We start from the raw sequence: 24,448 nt of genomic DNA, 5'->3' as shown, positions 1-24,448 counted from the left end.
CGGGACAAGGTGCTAGGACGCGGTCCCATCCAGCAAGAATGAAGGCGAGATAGACAACTTAACATAAAGAAGTTATGTTCTTACCATAACGTTCCATGTTAGTTGTCATCTTCTCGCCTTCTTCTTGCGTCCCACCCTCCTGCCCCCTGGCCTGGACAGACCTAGAGGAGTTATGATTGTGACCTCTCTTTCTACCACCTCTATACTTTAGGTATATGCTCTGCTGTGCATATTTCCTGGATCAGGATGTAGGTCACCCTTCTCTTCTCCCTTATTTATAGAGGTGGATTTTGTTACTAATTATTCTATTACTATTATAGGCTGGGCCTAGCTTACAAACGAGATCTGAGGTAACTCACGCCTAGCATTGTGGGATATAAGGGGAGCCTCGAGCCGGTGGAACCAACTCTCGAGCTTTTAGAGTGGCCGAGTCGGAGCAGAGGTCGGCTCCGAACCCATCCAGCAAGAAGAAGGCGAGAAGAAGACAACTAACATGGAACGTTATGGTAAGAACATAACTTCTTTTTTTTTTCCTTTTTTGTGTTCTAGGGTGGTAGGTTTAGAATTTGAGCCTTGCCTAAAAAAGGCACTATGGGGGTGGCAAGAGCCTTTGCCAATATCCGGAATCCCAGGGGTGACAGGTGCAAGCCGTCCCTTGCGAAGCAGCGTGGCTTGTCCAGCATGTCATCCCAGGCAGACAGACACTGGATCCCCTTTGAATGACACCAGTGTTTAAGCCAATTGTTAAAGCTGATCATCTTATCTCTGTATTGTGGCATCATTCTTGGTGAAGGTAGGATACTGCTCAAGGTCAGGGTCATACCTGCCTGGGCTACATAATCAGAGAGCTCCTCAATGTCTCTTTTCATGTAGTGCCAGGAGGTACGTCTCAGGTCGTTTACACCAGCGTGGACAATGACTGAGTCATATTTGTACCTGCTGGTGAGAGACCTGAGTGCTTGCGTTATGTGGCGGATTCTAGCCCGACAGGCAGCTTACTGTGACCTTCTCCTTACTCAGTCTGGTGAGCGGACGTCAGTGTGTCTGACTATGGAGTCACCAATGACTAGTGTGTCTGGCATTGTGTTTGGCCTTAAGGGCTGTGACTGCTTGACACTCTGACTGTGAGGTCTATGTGTTGCAGGTGTTGTGTTCTGAGGTGGTGGTTGTTTGGGTGTCTGCTTTGGTGGCCTCTGCTGTTTTGGTAGATTTTTGATCAGAGCCTCCAGTATGTCTTTGTGTGTTTATGTGTATGATTTGAGGTTGTAATGGTACTATGTGAGACTGGGTCTATAGTGTGTGTGGTAACCTTCTCCTCCTGACTGGTCTTGCCAGTCCTATGTTGAGAGAGCTCAGCCTCCAGTTTGGCCGTATAGTTGCATCTCTCATGTATTTGTGTTTTGTGGGAGGAGGAGAGGGTTGTCTGTGTACATGAGGCAATTGTAGCATTGCCTCAATATTCCCAGGTTCACCAGCTGAGCAGGAGAGGACACTAGCAACTGATCCCTCGACATGCTAGAAGGATAGACAAAAACTTTAAAAGAATCCTGGGACGTGGGTGACCAAGAAATGGGGTTGCCTTTTTGGGGTACTATCTATGACAAGAGTGCCGTATCAAGGTAATAAGTACTGTAGGAGCAAGTGCTAGGTTTAACAGATAGAGAATGGTCTACTTGGAGTCAAGTAGAGATGATCTTTTTAGTTATAGGATACGCTGATTTGATCGGTAGTATAGTTCGAGGAAGGTAGTTTTAAGGGAAAATTTGAAGAGTGGACTTTAGGTAGCCCGAATAGTTTAAACCTGCTTAACCGGCGCTGCCCTAGTGTGCAACAGTGGCAGCTCCGCGCTAAAGCATGCTTTATAGCAGGGGGCTGGAAAAGACAGGAAATGACCCAAAATGGCCAATAAACTACAAGTTACTGCCTTAAACCACTCCTCTGAGGACAAACAGGCAGCTCAGTACTCCCTACTCCCACTAGTGAGTAAAGAAACTACCCCTTGACCAAACAAGGAAAATGGAGAAAACAGGAACCAAGACAAAGCCCAGGGATCAGCAAAATCTGATCACTGGAACAAACTATTAGAAAAGTATGGAAAACAAGAGTATTTTTTGTTTTTTTTTCAAGTTTTTTTCAGAAAGGCAGAAAATACAATAAATGCTGTGTTTTTGACTAAATGCTATCAAAAGCTAGTACACTTGAGTGTATTAGCCTGTTGTTTAACTTTTAAGCAAAACTTAAACAAGCAAGTGCAATAAACAATTCAAGCTATTAAAAACAGTAAAAATAGGTAATAGCAGAATAAAACAGGCAGAAATAGCAATCGTTTAAGTGATGTTAGTATAAATACCTAATTAGGAATAGTTAATTATGTCTGAGGAAGTTGCTCAAACATTGAGCGACGAAAAGCGCTTTACATCTAATAAATCTGTGTTGTTTTATCTTCCGTGGTTCGTTGGATTCAGCTCTTATACTTGACTACTTTCCCATTTGAAGTGATCTCTCATCCTGGAAACGTTTCTTCACAGGACAAATCCTCTGGAGAATCCCTACTGCTGGAATCTAATTCAGGGGATGCAAAACTCAGGGGAGACTTAATTTGGGAAGTGTAGAACAAGGATTCATCTGATGAAGATGAATCTTTTTCCTCACCAGAGGCCTGGTGTTCCTCCACAGATCTCCTGGGAGTAGGAGAAGGAACAGAGATGGGTAGAAGGCCTGAGGATGGGTTTAAAGCCATGAAGACATTCAAAATACCTTGTGAGAAGGCCCGGAAGCCATGAAGACATTCAAAATACCCTGTGAGAAGGCCCGTCAATCAGAAGGATCCTGGGAGGAGAAACACATTTGTTTCTTTTTACAAGGAAGATACACCCTAGGTCGAGAAGGAATAGCGGACGCTAGACTGGGCTCTGTGTCAGGCAAAGGAATTGCTAGAGATGGAGGGAGGTGGAGGAGGTAGAGGAACACCATTCAGGATGTCAGAGATAGTGGACCGTGATTCCCTCATTGCCCTGAACAGACTTTTGCATTGCCTCTGCGGATGTGCTAGTGGCACCCTCCTTAACAGTTTCTGAAATGGTACCCGCTGCAGGTTGGGAACCAGAGATTGAATGGGCCTCTGGGCCTTCACTGGCCTTGAGAGGAATGTCACAATCTAGAGGGATAGGTGAAGACTTGGGCCTGACCTTTTGGCCTTCTTTGGTGGCTCACTGGATGGACCAGCGGTGCCCTCCATCCCAAAAGCTAATTGTTTCAGATGTTGGTTCTCGACGTAAATGTCAAAGGCCGACAAATTGCTCAAGACTTGTAATCGTGCTCAGACCCTAGGTGAAACAAACACTGAATGTGGCTGTCAGTGTGGTATATGACATCCACAACTACACTTGCCTTTCCCAGATGACATCAACCTCAAGAATATGCAGCAGCAAAGAAAAAACAAAGACTTCCTCAATGGAGCACTTATCTGAAAACACTCGGCAATCAGAACAACAGTAGAAGGTGTTGTTCGGACTGTCAGCAGAGAAGTTCTGAAGAATGGTACGTGTCAACATCATCTTTATGGTCTACACTGCTTGCCTTGCTATGTGCAACAACGCAGGTACCATGCAGTAGCAAAAGTCTTTTGTTTACTGGCTGGATGTTTGGGTTGGCTAGGTGGGGAATCCCAGTGTTTAAGAATACTGCAACATAGGAATAGGACAACAAACAATTCTAAATAAAGGATATTAAATGACAAACATTGGTAGAGAGTCATTTCAAAAATATATACATGAGAAAACAATGAAAATGTAACCTTAACAAATGTTTTGGGGAGGGGGGAGCGTTGCAATGTGGTTCATAAAGCTGTAAAATATCTGACCACTACAAGCATCTCCAAATTCCCTGGGCTAGCTAAAATCTGGCTGTTTACAAAAAAATACTTTTGCAGTGGAACACAGTAAAAGGAGTGTGTACATAACATGTATTTAAGAGAGATTTTGTTAGATCATAATTCTTACTGCTTAGAATAGGCTCATAGGTAGGTACTAGGCTATTGGCCCTAGGGCCTATATAAGCCTAGTCAAAAATGTCCCCTGGCTTTCGCCACCTAAGAAAATTAAAGTGATCCCTGGGGTGAATTTCCTATTTCCCATCCAATCATCAAGATTTTTTCTTGAAGAGTGCTAATGAGGAGCTCTGTTTGACATAGACAGGTAGTCTGTTCCAGAGTATGGGAAGTCTCTGGGACAGGAATCTATCCCTCCAGCATGTTCTGTTTATTGTGGTGGCAAGGTTTAGGTCCCTACAGCGTGTAGCTCGGACGGATTGGGATTTCTTTAAGTGGAGCATGTCCAACAGCTCTAGGCTTGACCTAGCTTTGTATGTTAGGCAGAGATCGCCTCTGAGTAGGCGATATGCGACAAGTAAAGCTGTAGTTTTTTGAGACGGTCTGCGTAGGGCATCTGTTTGAGGCCAGTAATCCTCTTTGTGAGGTATTTCTGTGGCCTTTCCAGTTGTTGTAGATGTCTTGTGAGGTACATACCAAAAGGGGCATTGTACTCTATAATGGGTCTAATGAGTGATGAGTAGAGGGGAACAATGACCTCTTTTTCTGGATGAGAAACCTTTTGTGATGAGGTGAGCCACGTAGAAGGATTTCCTGACCACTGTGACGATGTCCCAAGGTCTCATCACATTTTTGGCGTTAAGTAGACTACCAGCTATGTGGTAGTTCATGGGTACAGAGTTTTTACCAAAGGGGATGACCATACACTTTTTGGCTTCAGGTCATGGCTTTGACATCAGGCATCTGTCTCAGAGAGGCCCTTTTGTAGTATGTCCACATCGTTAGGAGTTTCGATTATGGCTCCTAGTTTACAGTCATCTGCAAACTTTGTTAGCCAAAGACCTTCTGTGTTATCCTGTACTTCAGAGAAGTAGATACCTAACAGGAGAGGACCTAGGACTGTACCCTGTGGTACTCCACTTGTCACGGGTCTGAAGTCGGATTTGGAGTCTGCTACTTTCACAGTGTGGGTTCTGTCCATGAGCCAGTTGGCAACCCATCTTGTGACATAGGGATTTATACCTAGTTTAGTGAGCTCATCTAAAATTCCAGAGTGGGGGATGGTGTCGAAATCCTTGGCGAGATCTAGATAAGCTGTGTGAACCACCTTACCCTCATCTATGGCTTTGGTGACTGCTTCAAAGAAGTCAATCAGGTTTAGGAGACATGATCTGCCTTTTACAAATCCGAACTGGGTAGGGTCCAGAGTTTGGAGATTACCAATGTCGGTTTATGAGTTCCATGATGATACATTCCATGGCCTTGCAGACCAGGCTCGTCAGGCTAATGGGGTGGAAGTTCCTGGGGTCCATCGTGGCTCCCCCTTTGTGGAGTGGGATAACCGTTGCGGTGTGCCATTCAGTGGGCACAAAGCCTGAGGTGAGGCTATGACTGAACATGGTACTTAGGTAGGGTGCCAGTTCATTCTGTAGTTCGTGTAGAACACAGCCTGGCATACTGTCAGGTCCCATGGATGCTGTGTTCTTGGCTTTGGAGAGTGTGTATTTTACCTGTGCAGCCGTGATTACAGGAACTTTGCATTCTTCCGGCATAGAGATGGGCCCTCTAGGGGGTGAGAGGGGGGTAAAGTTAGCACTGAACCTATCTGCCAGGATGTTGGCAATAGCAGTTGGTTCTGTATATTTAGTGCCATTGTGCTGTAACTCAAGAGCAGATCTGAGTGTTGCCATTGAGATTCTTGACATAGCTATGGAATGCTTTGTGGTTGTCTTTAGAGTCTGTGGCAATTTTGTTTTCGTAACTAGCTTTGGAGGATTTTATGAGGGATCTCAGCTTCTTACGGAGGTTTACCAGGGAGTTCCTCCAGTCATGGGATTTTACTCTTTTTGCAACAGTTTCTTTCTTCTGTTGTAGAGTTTTGTTTATGGCAGAGGACCACCAGATTGGCTTCCTTTTTTTTTTGGAGGATAGCATCTTGGTTCTATTAGGGATAGCATGATCCATGCACTCGTGTAAGTGCTTATAAAGTGCATTTGTGTAGGATTCAGCAGTTGTACCTCTATTGTCCGTCTGCATGGGTGTCAGAAATCTAATATGCGATTTAGTCTTAAATGATATTCCTCATACAGCTTTCTAAGCTTTCAAGTAAAATTTGGTAATAAAAGCATACAGAAGATTTTCATAGTTTTATATCACACTGCTTCAAAACATTTTCCATTTAATACCTAAACCAAAAAATCAGGATTGCTCAAAGCACATGCAGGGAGATAAAAGCATAAAGAAAAACTCCGGACTGCCACCTTTACTCAAATACTTTCATTCACAAAGACAGCTTTGTAGGACTTTAGACTGATACCTGGTAAAAATAAAAATAAAATATTTCAACCTCAGATATTATCCTTGATTTTCACAATTAAGGCACACTACCTTATGACAGCAAGAGAAATGTGTTTATATGTTCATTCTTTATAGAAGCCTTTTTTTAATTCTACTCGTGTTAGATGTGACAAAATTCAGGCTGTGAAGAGGCTGTGGACTAATTATTCATTGACAATTTTCCCCCTTCTTAAAAATACACACTGTAGTTTGTAAGTAATGAGGTGGGTATATTTTTCAGGTTTCACCTAATCATTACTAGGAATCAATAACATTTAAAAACACAATAAAAAAAAACTTGACTGTAGGACTTAATGGAAGACAGATATTTCATGAAAACATCTTCAGAAACAAAACGTTTGATCTGCTCATGGAGTTCTTTTAATCATTAAAATTGTGCACAGACTTATGTTGCCTTCAGATGCCATTAGAGTGACTAAATTTGATTATGAAAAGCAGTGTCAAGCACCACAGCTAAATGAAATATTAGCTTGCCACTTACCTGCCTTGTTTTGGCGGAGGTTTCAATAAAAGGAATACCATAGCCCTTTGCTAGTTCCTGTGCTTGTTTTGTGTCTACCGTTCTAGACGGTAAGTCGCATTTGTTGCCAACTAACACCATTGGAACATCATCAGAGTCTTTCACTCTGTTAATCTGTTCTCTGTGAATAAGAAAGTCTTCAAATTAAAGTACAGTAGAAAATGAAGTACCATAGTACAGTAAAGCTACTTGTCCAGAAATAACACAGGCAATTCTAACTCAATGAAGAGATAGTTTGGAAACTCCTAACTTTCTTAAACAATCCTAGTGAAATTACAGAAATTCAGTTGTTAGTGTTCCAAGCACATTCTGAACTCTCAATGAAAAGGGACCATTCCTGAATTTTCTGTTTAAAATGCATACGAATAACTGAAATTCTTTAGCTCAGCTTGCACCCTATGCATCAAACCAGGTATGGCAGACGCATGGTTAAAAAAACACTAATCATTAAGTGATTAGTCCTGGGTCCTCTCCTGTTCGCTATCTACTTCTCTGAAGTGCAGGCCAACACAGAAGGTCTTTGGCTAACAAAGTTTGCAGATGACTGCAAACTAGGAGCCATAATCGAAACTCCTAACGATGTGGACAAACTACAAAAGGGCCTCACCGAGACAGACACCTGGTGTCAAAGCCATGGCCTGAAGCTCAATGCCAAAAAGTGTATTGTCATCCCCTTTGGTAAAAACTCTGTACCCATGAACTACCACATAGCTGGTAGTCTACTTAATGCTGGAAATGTGATGAGACCTTGGGACACAGGTGGACAGTAGTCTCTCCTTTGATAATCACATCGCCATAGTGGTCAGGAAATCCTTCTACGTGGCTCATCTCATCACAAAAGGATTCTCATCCAGAAAAAAAAAAAGAGGTCATTGTTCCCCTCTACTCATCACTCATTAGACCCATTATAGAGTACAATGCCCCTTTTGGTATGTACCTCACAAGATATCTACAACAACTGGAAGACCACAGAAATACCTCACAAAGACGATTACTGGCCTCAAACAGATGCCCTATGCAGACCGTCTCAAAAAGCTACAGCTTTACTCCATCGCATATCGCCTACTCAGGGGCGATCTCTGCCTAACATACAAAGCTATGTCACACCCAGAGCTGTTGGACATGCTCCACTTAAAGAAATCCCAATCCCTCCGAGCTACACGCTCTAGGGACCTTAACCTTGTCACCACAATAAACAGAACATGCTGGAGGGATAGATTCCTGTCCCAGAGACTTCCCATACTCTGGAAAGTACAGTTTTGTACCTACCATAAATGTAGATGTCCGAACAGGATAGCATCTGCAGTCATAACAAATGGGTTGTCCTGTCGTCAGGCAGCCCTTCGGTCGGCCGGATTCCAAAGTCTGGGTCCGGCTTCGGCTGATGTCGCACTTCACCCGACGTCATCTCTGCTGGTCTTCGGGTATAAAGGCATCAGCCGACGCCATTTTCCTCAGTGTTTCTTGCCCCAGATGCCAGTTGCCCTCTTGGAAAGCTAAATTTTGGATAAATGCCAATGTTTCCAAAATAGTAGAAGGCAAACACAAAAAATAAGCATGTATGTACATGTATACAAACAAATACACCATAAGAGACTCCCCCCCCCCCAGCTAGCTATTAGGAGGGTAAATACCCTAGGAGTACCACAGAGGGGAAGGAGGGTGGGTAATCCTGACTGCAGATGCTATCCTGTTCGTACATCTACATTTATGGTAGGTACAAAACTGTACTATGTCCTTCAAGGATGCATCTGCAGTCATAACAAATGGGTAGAATACCATAGCCAAACTAGGGGAGGAGGAAGAAGAATTATGGTGTAGTTAGGATCCCTTGCAGTACAGCAGTGGCAAACCCTGCTCGGGATCTGGAGTATAGAGGTAAATTATAATGCTTGGCAAATGTATGCACGGAGGTCCAAGTAGTCGCCTCAATAATGTCCTTGGTTGCCACTCCTCGTAAGAAAGCTGTGGTAGTGGGTGTAGCCCTTGTAGAATGAGGTCTTATGTTCTGTGGAATTGGTTTTCCATGGTAGGAGTAACAGAATCTTATGCAATTTCCTATCCATTTGGAGATTGTCTGTTTGGAAATTGCTTTTCCTTCCCTTCCTGTTGCATAGGCTACTAAAAGCTGGTCAGTTTTTCTGTCACCTTTGGTTCTGTCCAGGTAGTAGCGTAACTGTCTATGTACATCCAAGGTATGCAGCAGTCTTTCCCCCCTGTTCTGTGGATTGGGAAAGAAGGTAGGTAGGTGGATTGCCTGGTTTAAAGACACTCTGGATACCACCTTAGGCATAAATGTAGGATTAGTTCTCATGGACACCCTATCTTGATGGAAGATTAGGAAGGGTTGTACTGCCATTAAGGCCAGTAGGAAAGCAGTTTTCCATGATGTTGAAGATCTGCTGTTGCTGCTGGTTCAAATGGAGGGAGTGTCAATTTTTCTAGCATAAAGTTCAAGTCCCATGCTGGTACTGGTGGTTTCCTAGGAGGTTTTACATTCTTGATCCCTCTGAGGAACTGCCTGAGTAGAGGATGCGAAAAGACAGGTGGATCGAAGCTGTATTCTGCTGAAATAGCTGATGCATGTATCTTGATGGAGGAATAGGACAGGCCTGTATGTAGAAGCTCTGCCAAGTACTCCAGGATGTTAGCAATATCTATGTTCGACACATCTTTTCCTCTTTCAGTACTCCAAATGACAAACCTTTTCCATTTTCCTGCATAGTTCCTTCTTGTTGAAGGTCTGCGGGCTTCAAGGATAATGTCTTTAACCCTTTGGGATAAGTCTGGGTTAGTTGCTGCTATGTGATGTTCCAGGCAGTCAGTTGCAAGGTTTTTAGGTTTGGGTGCATGATGTTGTAGTTGTTCTGAGTTAACATCAAAGGCATCAGGGTATTGACCACATTCTCCCGTGAGACATGCTCCTCAGCAATGGATACCAGTGTTGTCTTGGCCAATTCGGAGCTATCAGGATTATCCTTGGACGTTCCTCTTTGATTTTCAGTAGTACCTTGTGCATCAAAGGAAGAGGTGGAAATGCATATGCTGTCAGGCCTTTCCAACTGAAGGATAGAGAGTCCACCTTCCATGCAAGTGGGTGGTATGTCCTTGTGCAGAATTTTTTGAGCTGGTGATTGAGTGGGGATGCGAATAGGTCTATTTGTGGCATTCCCCATTTCTTTGTGATGGCCTTGAAGATGTCCGGGTGTAGCATCCATTCGTGAGCATCCGAGGTGGTTCTGCTTAACATGCCTCCTAGGGTGTTTTCTTTTCCCGGCACAAATATTGCCTGTAACTGGATGCTGTAGCTCAGAGCCATATTCCAAAGGTCCAGAGTCATTCTGCATAGGGGGTATGAATGAGTGCCTCCCTGTTTGTTGATGTACCACATGACTGTGGTGTTGTCTGTCCTTATCATTAAATGGCCTTCTTTGAGGAATGGTCTGAATTTCTGGATTGCTAGTTTTACTGCCAGCATTTCTTTTTGGTTTATGTGCAGGTGCAGCTGGTCTGGAGTCCACAATCCTTGTTTGCATTTGTCCAACATGTGCGCCCCCCAGCCTAGGTCTGAGGCGTCCGTTGTGATGGTTTGGCTTGCTTGAAAGTTGTGGAAGGGCAAGCCTGGGTTTGATTGGCATGCTTGAGCCCACCATAGGAACTCCTGTTTCAGGCATGGGATTAGTGGTATTTCGGTTTCTAAGCTGTGCCTGTGTTGAGACCATAAATTCTTTAGGTACCACTGTAGCTTTCTCATATGCAGTCTGGCATGTGGGACCAGGATTATGCATGATGCCATGAAGCCCAAGGCCTGCAGTACTTTTCTTGCTGTTAGTTTGTTCTGCTTTGTTAATGCCAAGAAGTAAAGAGGGAGTTGTTCTTGTTTTTCTGCAGTTAGGAATGTCATTTGTTTTACTGTGTCCAATTCCGCACCCAAGAATGTTCTTGTTTGGGATGGTATCAGTCTTGACTTTTTTAAATTGACTGTGTATCCCAGGGCTTGTAGTAAGCAAATGACTCTTTGTAAATCTGTTGTCAGCTTGCTTTTGTTGTCCGCTTGTAACAGGCAGTCGTCCAGGTATGGATAAATTTGGATTCCCTGTAGCCTGCAATGAGCGATTACTGATGCCAGGCATTTTGTGAATACTCTGGGCGCAGTAGATAAGCCAAAGGGCAATGCTGAGAATTGATAATGCTCTGATCCTGCAAGAAATCTGAGGTATCTTCTGCAATTTGGTCGTATGGGGACGTGCAGGTATGCCTCCTTGAGATCTAGAGTTACCAGCCAACACTTGCCCAGCATGGGAAGAAGTTGCTGTAGGGTCAGCATTTTGAATTTTGGGACAATGATGTATGTGTTTAAGACGGACAGGTCGAGAATAGGTCTCCAACTTTTCTCTTTTCTTGGTACTAGGAAGAGTCTGGAGTAGAATCCTTTGCCCTGTTCTGTTATTGGTACTCTTTCCACAGTTCTCATCTTTGTTAATTGAGCTATCTGCTTTAGAGCTTCTGCTTTTTGATTTGGAGGTAGGTTTGGCATTCCTCTTTTTACTGGTAAGGTGTGGAAGTGGAACCTGTAGCCTTGGTCTATGGTTTGCAAAATCCACTTGTCTTTTGTGATATAGTGCCAATTTTTCGAAAATAAGGCTAACTTTCCGCCCAAAGGTGCTGCTATTTGCTCCCTGGTAGGCGGTGTCAGAGCCAAGTCACTGTGATTGTCCTGTTGCAGTGGCAGTGGTTGTGTCTGTGCCTCGGTTATTGCCTTGCCACTGTCGTCCTCTGTAGGCACCTCCTCTGGATTGATTTCTGCCTCTAGAGAGTCTATTCCTGCCTCTTTGAGATTTTGAGGAGTCTGGAAAGGACCAATTTTTGGCAGGCCAGTTCCTGCTAAACCTTGGGGGCTGAACCTGTAAGAAATCCTTAACTGTTTGTACAGATTTTGCCTTCTCTTCCATTTTCTTCATTACTTGCTGAGCAGGTGTACCAAACAGACTGGCCTTATCCATAGGAGCATCTAACAGCTTTGCTTTAACATGATCCGGCAAGACCTGTTCTTTCAACCATGCATGCCTTCTTATCACTGTGCCAGTCATGGCTGATCTAAATGAAGCCTCCAGTGCATCATAGCCACATTTTAAAGAATGGTTACTAACCTGCTGAATGTTATTCACCATTTCTAAAACATATTTCTTATCTAAGGAGTCATCAGAGGACAGCTTCTTAGTTAACTGATCAAGCATAAACTCTTGGTATTGGATCATATGAAACTGACAGTTTAAAGCTCTAGCTGAGAGAGTAGAAGAGGTGTAAACTTTTTTCCCCCATCTCTCTAAGGAACTGGATTCCCTTTCAGAAGGGATAGGGTTTTTTGCTGAGGTCGAGGATACTGCATTAGGCCCCTGGGATATAGTCTCAGGATCTGCAAAGTGGGGCCTTGTATAGGTGGTGATGAGTGCCTGGCACCCTGTAAAATCTATCTGGTTTGGCAGGGGCTGGAGGTAAAGTATCAGGAGCAGTGCAAACATCATTAAATGCATCACCCACAACAGGCAGTACTGGAGGTATAGCCAAGGGCCTATGTTGTGGTAAGTGCAGAAAAGTCCTAAGCCTTTTTCTTGAATCTGAGAAATCTTGTCCCTGCCATTGGAATTGTTCTCTCATGGCATGTAAGGTTTCCCCAAAGGAAAATTCCTCTGGTGGAGAGGCAGATGGAATGGATTCTTCAGCATCGGAATCTTCATAAGTAGAAAAAGGAGCCTCTGGCTGATCTGTAATGTCTGAGTCATCCGAAGAATCATCAGAGGACACTGGCTCGGGGGGCTCTGCGGTAGGTCTCTGTTCTGGGGGCTGAGAGGCCCTGTCTGGGTGAGATTGGGATCCCCTAATTAAGGATATTAAATCCTCTGCCAGAGTAAGCATTTGTGAACTAGAAGTGGGCCTGTGTGAGGGTCTTAACAGGCACTGATTTAACAGTTTTGGCTGCTTTAGCCCTGGCAAAGGCCTTAATAGACATGGCTGCAGGAGGCCTAGCAGCACCACGTGCTGGGGTAGAGACATCCAAAGGGATGGTGTCTGATAAATCACTAGGAACCACAGTAGTAGGCAAAACTTCAGAGGCCGATTCAACTAAGGTAGCAGGAGCCTCAGTAGTAGTCATGGATTCGGCTGAAGATTGACCGGTTTTCTCGGTTTCGGCCGAAACAGAGACACTCGCGGCTTGCTTAACCGTGGTTTCGGCCGAAACCGCGGACCGCGAGTGTCGGTCTTTTTCTTTGCGTTTAACAATTTGGGTAGTCGGAGGATCCGATGGCATAATGTACGCAAAATCTGAGCCGAAAAACTGTTCAGCAAACTCCGACCGACGCCTAAGCGTTCGTCAGTTGAAGGAAGCACAGGCTGAACAGGCTGCTACGTCGTGGTCTGGGCCTAAGCAAGGCAGGCAGTAAGAGTGGAAATCTTTATGAGGTATTTGTTTCCCACAAGTTAAACAGTTATTGACTTTTTCTGACATCGGCTGAGGCAAGAAAGAGTCCCCAACGGGTACTTAGCTTTTAGAAGTCTTGAAGTAGTATTCGGTAGTAGTAATCTCTGGATCTGACCGACCGGCACTTGCGAACAGCTTCTGCTTGCGCCACGGCAAGAAAGACTGGGGAAAATGGCGTCGGCTGATGCCTTTATACCCGAAGACCAGCAGAGATGACGTCGGGTGAAGTGCGACATCAGCCGAAGCCGGACCCAGACTTTGGAATCCGGCCGACCAAAGGGCTGCCTGACGACAGGACAACCCATTTGTTATGACTGCAGATGCATCCTTGAAGGACATCAGACTACCTATCTATGTCAAACAGAGCTCCTCATTAGCACTCAAGAAAAATCTTGATGAATGGATGGGAAATGGGAAATTCACCCCAGGGATCACTTCTGTGGCTCTGCTTGACAGGGGCACAGGAAAATAATTTTCTTGGGTGGCAAAAGCCAGGGTACATTTTTTGGCTAGGCTTGTATGGGCCCTAGGGCCAATAGCCTAGTACCTACCTATGAACCTATGATTGTTAGAAGTGCAGTAACCAGTTAAACTGGCTTCCTGGGCAGTCACTAGATGGGTGTCCCTTCAGACTAAACCAGAGGAACAAAATAAGGAAATATACATACACAAAAATAAAATAAATAAATACTGGAGAATGAAAGGAGCATTCACTTGCTGTGGTGCCAATTCCACCATTGGCACCAAAAAGTGAACATTTCCCAATTAGCAAATATGACTTGTTTGTACTTAGCCTTCTAAAACTCATGATTTCTACCACTTCCTCAGGTGGAAAATGGGTAACAAGAGTCCTACTTACAAGCTGCTAGTCTAAGCCTGGGCAATCTGGGAATGCATTGGGGATATCATGCACTGTACTGCAGTCAAAAGAGTTGCATGCTAAGGAAGCAGCAGAATTTTTTTCCTTGCCAAATGAAATCATGCAGCAGAAACAGTGCTACATTGGCCACACTGGTGCAATCAGGATGATTTCTAGCAAGCCCTCCAATTTGTTAAATTAACTTGGAAAGCAATGGTATGGAAGAAAAAGCATATGGAAACACAGTCATCTAATCTACGAAGAAAGAATCCACTGACAGCCTGTCTGAAGAAGCCAAAGTCCAGTTACTTATAAAAAAAATATTTATTTATTTTTAATTTTTGTTAACCGGGTTAGTCTGTCTGGGTTCTTAGGAGCCCTTTTTCATCAGAGACCCGAGGAGAAAAGCTCCACAAAAAAGTTTAAGTAAACAAATAGCAAGAACAAAGATAAACACAAATCACATTTTAAGTATACATACTTCTGAAGTAATTACATAACATGCAATAAAGGAATATATAGAGTAGATCACGTAGTATGGTAAAAAAAGTACAGTTTTGTACCTACCATAAATGTAGATGTCCGATAGGTATGCATCTGCAGTCATCACATATGGGTTGTCCTGCCTCAGGCAGCCCTTCGGTCGGCCGGATTCCAAAGTCTGGGTCTGGCCTCGGCTGATGTCGCACTTTCCCCGACGTCAGAGCGTCTGGGGTATAAAAGCATCAAAACACACACAAAACTTCAAAAAGTTTAAAACACTGCGAAAACAATAAGTGAGTCCAACAGAACACAGCCACACGATAAATCCAAAAACCTTTACTTGTTAACGTTTTCGTGTACAGAAATACATACACTTCTACAGACAAGTCATAAAAGCATCAGCCGACGCCATCTTCCCCAGTTTTTCTTGCCCCAGATGCCAGGTGCCCTCTAGGAAGGCTAAATTTGGATAAATGCAGTAAGAATCCAAACATTTGCAGAATTATATATATATACATGTATATACAAACAAATACACCATAATAGATTCCCCCAGCTAGCTAAAAGAGGGGTAAGCACCCTAGGAATACCACAGAGGGGGAGGAGGGAGGGTAAACCTGACTGTAGATGCATACCTATCGGACATCTACATTTATGGTAGGTACAAAACTGTACTATGTCCTTCAAGGATGCATCTGCAGTCATCACATATGGGTAGAATACCATAGCCAAACTGGGGGGGTGGAGGTACTAGGTGAAGGATGGTGTAGTTAAGATACCCTGCAGGACTGCCATAGCAAAACCTGCTCTGGATCTGGAGTATAAAGGCAAATTGTAAGGCTTGGCAAATGTATGCACGGAGCTCCATGTAGCAGCTTCTAAAATGTCTTTTGTAGCCACCCCTCTAAGGAAGGCTGTGGTGGTGGCTGTGGCTCTCGTGGAATGAGGTCTAATGTTAGCTGGCGCAGTCTTTCCATGAAAGGAGTAACAAAAACGAATGCAATTTCCTATCCATTTTGAAATTGTCTGTTTGGAAATTGCTTTTCCTTGCACCGCAACAGCATATGCTACAAACAACTGGTCAGTCTTTCTGTAACCTTTAGTTCTGTCCAAGTAGTAGCGTAGTTGTCTGTGTATGTCCAGGGTGTGCAGAAGTCTCTCCCCTTTATTTTGAGGCTGTGGGAAGAACGTAGGCAAATGTATAGCTTGGTTCAAAGATACCCTGGATACCACCTTTGGCATGAAAGTAGGATTGGTCCTCAAAGAAACTCTGTCCTGATGAAAGATAAGGAATGGTTGCACCGCCATTAAGGCCTGTAGCTCAGATACTCTTCTTGCTGAGGTTATGGCCAGAAGGAAGGCTGTTTTCCAAGACAAAAACTGTACATCTGCCGATGCTGCTGGCTCAAAGGGAGGCAGTGTTAGTTTTTCCAACACGAAATTCAGGTCCCAAGTAGGTAGAGGTGGTTTCCTTGGAGGATTAATGTTTTTGATTCCCCTTAGAAACTGTCTTAGAAGAGGGTGAGAGAAGACAGGAGGATTTAGATTGTATTCTGCTGAGATTGCCGAGGCATGTATCTTGATGGAAGAGTAAGACAGGCCACTGTGGTACAATTCTGCCAAACATTCCAGTATGTATGCCATATTTATCACAGTCACATCTAGGCCCTTTGCTGTGTTCCAGGTGTGAAATCTTTTCCATTTTGCTGTATATGCCTTCCTTGTGGAAGGTCGGCGAGCTTCCATAATAATATCCCTCACTGTCTGGGATAGGTTTCCCTGAGGAGGAGTCATGGTATTCTCCAGGCAGTTAGCTGCAAGGTTTTCAGGTTGGAGTGTAGAGTCCTGAAATTGTGCTGCATCAGTAGTAGTGGCCATAGGGGTAGAGGCCATGGTTTCATTTGTGACAAGCTCTTTAGCAGTGGGTACCAGTGCTGCCTTGGCCAGTTTGGAGCTATCAGGATTACTCTGGGCTGCTCTGTCCTGACCTTCAATAGTACCTTGGTCATTAGTGGAAGAGGTGGGAAAGCATACACAGTTAGAGCTTTCCAGCTGAAAGAGAGAGCGTCCACCTTCCATGCTTTTGGGTGGTATGTCCTTGAGCAGAATTTCTTCAGTTGATGATTTAGGGGGGATGCAAACAGATCTTATTTCCGGCCTTCCCCATGATTGTGTGATTTGTAAGAAGATGTCTGGGTGAAGCATCCATTCGTGTGCGTCCATGGTAGTTCTGCTTAAGCTGTCTGCCAGTGTATTGTCTTTCCCTGGCACGAATTGGGACTGTAGCTGTATGTTGAGTTTCAATGCCAGTTCCCATAGGTTCATTGTCAGTCTGCAAAGAGGGTAGGAATGTGTGCCTCCTTGCTTGTTTATGTACCACATAACAGTGGTGTTGTCTGTCCTTATGAGCAGGTGGCCTTGCTGAAGGAAAGGTTTGAAGGCCTCGATTGCGTGTATCACTGCCAGCAATTCCTTTTGGTTTATCCATAGGAGCATCCAAAAGCTTAGCCTTAACATGGTCTGGCAGAGATTGTTCCTTCAGCCAGGCATGCCTACGTATAACTGCACCTGTCATAGCAGATCTACATGAAGCTTCCAATGCATCACAGCCACACTGCAAGAAATGGTTACTAACCTGCTGGGAGCTATGCACCAGATCCTGAAGTGATTTACGATCAAGGGGTTCAGAAGAGGACAATTTCTTATGCAATTCATCTAACAAATACTCTTGATACTGTATCATATGGAATTGACAGTTTAATGCCCTCATGGAAAGAGTTGCAGAAGTATACACTTTCTTACCCCATCTCTCTAATGCTCTGGACTCCCTTTCAGAGGGTAGAGGATTTTTAGCAGTGACAGCTGCAACCCCTTTAGGGCCCTAGGAAATAGTTTCTGGATCAGCAGAGTGGGCCTTGTACAGGTGAAAATGTGAATCCGGGACCCTGTAGTACCTATCAGGTTTTGCAGGAGCCGGAGGGAGAGAGTCAGGGGCAGTACAAGCATCTGAATATACATCATCAATTACATTCAAAACAGGAGGTATAGCTAAGGGCCTGTGCTGAGGTAAATGTAAAAAAGTCCTTAATCTCTTTCTGGAATCAGAGAATTCCTGACCCTGCCATTGAAAATGTTCTCTCATAGTGTGTAATGTTTCTCCAAAAGAAAACTCTTCAGGAGGGGAGGCCGAGGGAATAGATTCTTTAGCATCAGAATCCTCGTAGGCCGAATAAGCCTCCTCCTGGTGGTCTGACAGATAAGAGCCATCTGTGGACTCATCTGAAGACTGTGGATGAGACGGCTCAACCCTGGGCCTTTTGTCCGGAGGTGGTTGAGAGCCCCTGCCCGGATGAGGTTGTGAGCCTCTAATTAATGAAATCAGATCCTCTGCTAAGGTAAGAATCTGAGAGCTAGAAGAGGGTCTCTGAGAGGAAACTTTGTGAGGCAAATCCTTAGAAAGTTTAGCAGCCTTAGCCCTAGAGAAAGCCTTAATGGACAGGGATGCAGGGGTCTGGCTGCACCACGTGCAGGAGTAGACTTATCTACAGTAATGGTGTCGGAAGATTCCTGGACACCGGTTTCAGAAGGTAATTCAATGACCGACTCGGCCGGGGCCTCCAGGGCCAGGGTAGTCGGTTGCGTGGGTTCGGTAGTAGGAAGAGCCAAGGACTCTGTTTCAGCCGAGACCGAGACCGAGACACTCGCGGTAGGCCTGACCGAGGTTTCAGCCGAAACCGCGGCCCGCATGTGTCGGTCCTTGTCCTTCCGTTTTTTGACTAAATGCGAAGTCGGAGTCTCCGATGGCATTTTATAAGCAAAACTAGCCCCAAAAAACTCCTCTGCAAACTCCGACCGACGTCTCTAAGAGTTCGTCGGTTGAAGGAAGCACAGGCTGAACAGGCCGAAACGTCGTGGTCTGGGCCTAGGCAGGGGAGGCAGTAAGAGTGGAAATCCTTATGAGGTATTTGTTTCCCACAAGTTAAACAATTATTAACTTTATCTGACATCGGCCGAGGCAAGAAAGAGTCCCCAATGGGGTACTTAGCTTTTTTCGAAGTCTTCGGTATCTGAATCACAGGAGCTGACCGACCGGCACTTGCGAACTGCTTCTGGGCACCACACGGCAAGAAAGACTGAGGAAGATGGCGTCGGCTGATGCTTTTATACCCCAGACGCTCTGACGTCGGGGAAAGTGCGACATCAGCCGAGGCCAGATCCAGACTTTGGAATCCGGCCGACCGAAGGACTGCCTAAGGCAGGACAACCCATATGTGATGACTGCAGATGCATCCTTGAAGGACATCTAAGCAGAAATATGGTAAGACTAAGGTCAATACATTGCTGAACCAAGGTACTAGGCATGAAGTAAGTAAATATACAGATAAAGTTGTGTGAACTTTGGAAGTTAATAAATTAAAGAACAGTAATAAGGGATTATGGGAACTGATTGTAACATGAGCCAACTAGTATGGAATATGATGGAAAAAAAAAATGTGTAGGTGGTAGTAAGAGAGAGCTAGAAGTGATACAGTTAAGTTAGGTTATCCCTGAATGTTTCTTGGGTATTAGTTTAGAGCATGAATATATCCAATTTGATAGGAAAAAAGATTTAAGCCTCCTTGAAGACATTTTTGTCTTTAAGTAGTCTAAGGGCTAAAGGGAGTGTGTTCAAATTTCTTGCAACTGAGTGACAGAGTATTTTCCTAAAGGTTTTGTTTGGCTTATGAAAAAAAACAGAGGTCTATCTCTAGTATATACGCCATCACTTTATGGCACACAAAAAGTACAGTTGTGTACACTTACCATAAATGTAGATGTTAGAGTGTATTCACTGTTGCAGTCATTACATTTGGGTTATCTGCCTGCAGGTAGCCCTCAGCCGGCCTGAATACCAGAGTCTTCGGATTTCTGTGTCGGATGCGGTCTCTACTTCCATGACGTCAGGTCGTCATGGGTATAAAACACGCAGCCAACGCCATTACATCAGTTTTTCTTGCTCATATGTCAGGTGCCCCCACAATGGGAAGCAATTATATGTTATGGTACACCCCCATCAAAAAGCAAATACACCAGAAAAAATAAATATACCAAACAAGAAGGAAAGGTAGAGCCAAGAGAAGTCAGGGGGCTGGAGGGAAGGTAACCAGGACTGCAACAGTGAATACACTCTAACATCTACATTTATGGTAATGTACACAACTGTACTATGTTCTTCGTGTTTCACTGTTGCAGTCATCACATTTGGGTAGATTCCCAAAGCTAAGGAAGGGAGGAGGAAGTTAAAGAACATTAGGGCCAGCTATGAAGCCCTGCAAGACTGCAGTGCCAAAACTAGCTCCGGATTATAAAAAAATAGGCATGTGGTAATGCTTGGTGAAGGTATGTATAGAGTTCTAGGTAGCAGCTTCTAGGATGTCCCTGGTAGGGACTCCCCTGAGAAAGGCCACAGAGGTAGAAGCAGCCCTGGTGGAATGTGATCTTATCCCCTGTGGGGTAGGTTTTCCACGGTGCTTGTAGCACTAATGAATGCAATGGGCTAACCATTTGGAAATGGTTTGCTTTGAAATGGCCTTCCCCTCTGCCCCTGCAGCAAAGCAAACTAGCAGCTGTTCAGATTTTCTGAGAGGCTTAGTCCTATCCAAATAAAATCTAAGTTGTCTGTGCACATCCAAATAGTGCAGCATTCATTCTCCTTTGTTTTGTGGATTTGGGAAAAAGGTAGGCAAATGAATGGACTGATTTAGGGCCACACTAAACACCACCTTGGGCATAAAGGAAGGATTGGTCCTGAGGGAAACCCTGTCCGCATGGAAGATAATGAAGGGTTCCCACTGCCATGAGGGCCTGTAACTCAGACACTCTTCTTGCTGAAGTGCTGGCTAGAAGGAAGGCTGTTTTCCAAGAAAGGAATTTCAACTCTGCTGTTGCAGCTGGCTCAAAGGGGGGGGGGGGGTGAGCTTTTCCAATACAAAGTTAAGGTCCCAGGCTGGAGTGGGTGCTCTCCTGGGGGGGGGGGGTCTTAAATTTTGGGCCCCTCTAAGGAATTGTTTTAGCAGGGGGTGAGAGAAGAGGAGTGGCTCAGTATTATAATGTGCTGAAATGGCAGAGGCATGAATTTTAATTGACGAGAAGGATAGGTCCTTGTGGAGCATTTCTGTTAAGTACTGAAGAATATGAGGTAAGCTGGGCACCGCTGTGCCCATCCCCTGAGCCTGGCTCCAGGAACAGTATCTTTTCCACTTTTCAGCATAGGATTTTCTAGTACTAGGCCTCCCTGCCTCCAGAATGACATCCAGCACCTGTTTACTGAGGGATGCTAGAGGAGAGCTCAAGGAATTAGCCAGGCTGCAAGGCTCAGGGTTTGAAGCTGAGGGATCAGAATCTGGACCACATGCTGGGACAGCAGGGAAGGGGTCTGAGGCAGGTGCCATGGTTGCAGCAGTGTCATACTGCACAAGAGGGGGTACCAGTGCTGGCATGGCCAGTCTGGTGCAATCAGTATTGTCCTTGGCTTGTCCTGTTTGATCTTTAGTAGAACCCTCGAGAGGAGAGGCAAGGGGGGGGGGGAGGCATAAACAGAGAGGCTTTCCCAGGTAAAAGGACAGGGCATCTACTTTACAAGCTTGACTGCGAGGAGTTCTTGTGCAGAATTTTTCCAATTGGTAGTTCTGAGGGGAGGCCAACAGATCTACCTCTGGAGTCCCCCATTTGTTCCTCAAGAGGTTAAATATTTTTGGTTCTAGTTTCTTGTGGGTCCATGATATTTCTGCTCAAGTCTGCCAGTGAATTTAGTTTGCCTGGCAGGAATTGAGCTTGTAGGTGTACTTGGTAGCTCAAGGCTGTGTTCCACAGAGCCATGGCTAGTCTGAAGAGAGGATACAAGTGGGTTCCCCCCTGCTTATGTACCAAATAACTGTGGTGATGTCTGTCTTTACCAATAGCTGTCCTGGAAGAATATGCTCTTTGAAGGCTGTCAGAGCATTCTGTACAAGCTAACATTTCTTTTTGATTGATATGCAGGTGCAGCTGTCTCTGGTTCCATTTTCCCTGAATGCACTGCCCTACCCTGCCATGTGAGCCCTCCATGCATAGTCTGATGTGTCTTTTGTTAGGGTTTGGGCGGCAAGGGGTAGAGTGAAAGGGAGCCCCTTGTTGTGGTAGCAGGCCTCTGCCCACCAAAGGAACTCTGTCTTCATATAAGGAATGATAGAAATCACTGATTCCAGGTCCTGAGAATGTTGATACCATTTGAGTTTCCTCATATGCATTCTTGCATACTGAATTAGTAGAATGCAAGAGGCCATGAACCCCAGGGCTTGCAGTATTTTCAGTGCAGACAGCTGGGGTTTTGTGGCCAGTAGTTTGAAGTAGGTTGTCAAATAAACTTGTTTTTCTGGAGTGAGGAATACTATCTGGGAAGTTGTGTTCAAGCTTGCTTCCAGGAATACAATAGGTTGGCAGGGTACTAGGTGAGATTTCTTTTCGTTTATGGTTTAACCCAGTGAGGTTAGAAGTTTCTTTACGAATGCCAGTTGTAATAGCAAGTCCTGGCTTTCTACCTGAATAAGACAATCGTCCAAGTATGGATAAATCCGAATATTTTTCTGCCTGCAAAATGCAATGGCTGGAGCTAGACACTTTGTGTGAATACCCTGGGCGCAGTAGATGAGCCGAAGGGAAGAGCAGAGAACTAATAGTGCATGGAACCTGCCCTGAAGCATAGGTATTTCCGGCAAGATTCCCATAATGGGATGTGCAGGTAAGCTTCCTTTAAGTCTAAGGTTGCCAGCCAGGCATCCTTGGCTAGCATAGGAAGAAGCTGTTGAAGAGTTAGCATTTTGAATTTTGGAACTACCAGAAAGGTGTTGAAAATAGAGAGGTCCAGGATAGGATGCCAGGAGTTGTCTTTTCTGGGTACCAGAAAAAGTCTTGAATAAAAACCTTGTCCCCTTTGTTCTGCTGAGACAGGTTGAACAGCCCTGATACTGAGAAGAGAGAGAACCTGCTGTTGGGCCTCCGTCCACTGATTTGGTTATAGGTCTGACCAACCATTTGGGGTTGGTAGTGTGTGGAAGTGGGATCTGTATCCTTGGGAAACTACATTCAAAACCCATTTGTCCTGGGTAATGAGTTCCCAGTTTTTTGCATGCAGGGCGAGCTTTCCTCCTAAGGGAGCAGGTAGTTGAGCAGGGCTTGGAAGGGTTAAAGTTAAGTCATTGTGCCATTTTACAGTAGGGGGGGTGGCTTACTACTCCCTGCTTTGGAAGTGGGAGCCCCCCCCCCCCCCACTGCTTAGGTCTGTGCGTAGCCTGAGACTGCAGCCTAGGTGGTTTGCTGTTCCTGGGTTTGGACTGAGGCCTGGAAGGGACTGGAAAGGACCAGTTCTTTGAAGGCCAATGCCTACTGAATCAGGGAGGCTGTAATTGTAGGAAATCTTTAACAGTTTGCACAGATTTAGCTTTTTCCTCCATCCTTTTGAGGACTTCTGCTTTGTTGCCAAAGGGCGGTCTTGGTTTAAGGGCGCATCCAGTAATTTAGCTTTAACATGATCTAGCAAGTTTTGTTCCTTAAGCCAAGCGTGCCTTCTAAGTACAGACCCAGTGACAGCAACCCTGCAAGATGCTTCTAAAGCGTCAAAACCATATTGCAAAATATGTTTACCAACTTGTTCTGCCGAATACATTAAATGTTGTAATTCTTTGTGTTCAGCACAGCAAGGAATCAACATTATTTTCTGTTTAAGCAGTCCCATAACAGTCTGCTGATACTTTAATATATGAAACTGGAAATTTAAAGCCCTAATGGCCAAAGTGTATACCTTCTTACCCCATCTGTCTAAGGCTCTAGAATCTCTATCAGAAGGGGTAGGATTTTTGGCAGCAGTGGCCTTAATGCCTTTAGGTCCTTGGGAAATGCTCTCTGAATCCGGAGAAGGATTCTTGAAGAGGAACTTGAGAGTCTGGTACTCTGTAGTACCTGTCAGGTTTTCTGGGAGCGGGAGGTAAAGTATCTGGGGTAAGGCTAGATTCCAAGAAAGCATCATCTACAATGTCCACAACAGGAGGGATAGCTAAAGGCATGTGTTGAGGCAGGAGTAGAAACTCCCTAGGTCTCTTTTTGGACTCGGAGTAATCCTGGCTTTCCCAGTGGAAATGCTCCCTAAGAGTATGCAAGGTTTCACCGAAATAAATCTTCTGGAGGGGAGGCAGAGGGAATAGAATCCTCTGCATCAGAATCCTCAGAAGTAGATGAGGGCAAATCCTGGTAATCAGAAGAAGCAGAAATATCAGATTCCTGATCAGAAGAATCAGAAAGAAATTCAGTTGTAAGTCTCTTTGAGGGGGAAGGCTGGCTTCCCCTAATTAAGGTAATAAGGTCTTCAGCCATTCTAAGCATTTGTTTTTGAGGCCTATGGGCCTGAGCATGCGGTTTTGTTGTCGGTTTTCTAGGCATAGTGCAAGTTTTAGGCCTGAGAGATTTGGAACTTCTGGATGGAAATGAAGGCATCAGTTTAATATGAATGTCTGTAGGCCTGAATACACCCTCAGAAGCCAGTGCCTGCACAGCGGCTCTGGACCCATCCAAGGTAGACACATTTGCAGGTTCCATAGTCGAAGAAGCATCTCGCGGCATACCAGACTCCGAATGAGTCTCAGTAGAGGTCTGCGAATCTGATGTAGCGGGCATCAGGGGCTGGGA

The 24,448-nt window shown here is 44.7% G+C and overlaps 1 protein-coding gene across 2 annotated transcripts in view; it reads right to left on the bottom strand.

The window, feature by feature from the left end:
- Window positions 1-24,448, bottom strand: part of LOC122791388 (GTPase HRas-like) — a 902,243-nt gene that overhangs the window by 429,032 nt on the left and 448,763 nt on the right. For both annotated transcript variants that reach the window (XM_044059125.1, XM_044059126.1), the window contains exon 4: window positions 6,888-7,047. In XM_044059125.1, coding sequence (XP_043915060.1) covers window positions 6,888-7,047 — 160 coding nt within the window. The remainder of the gene's footprint in view (window positions 1-6,887; window positions 7,048-24,448) is intronic.

Source organism: Protopterus annectens, chromosome 17.part0 (assembly GCF_019279795.1).
Source record: "Protopterus annectens isolate FY-2018-M chromosome 17.part0, PAN1.0, whole genome shotgun sequence".
NCBI lineage: Eukaryota > Metazoa > Chordata > Ceratodontiformes > Protopteridae > Protopterus > Protopterus annectens.
Note: the sequence above shows the minus strand (reverse complement) of the source record. Positions and strands in the feature narration are given on the sequence as shown.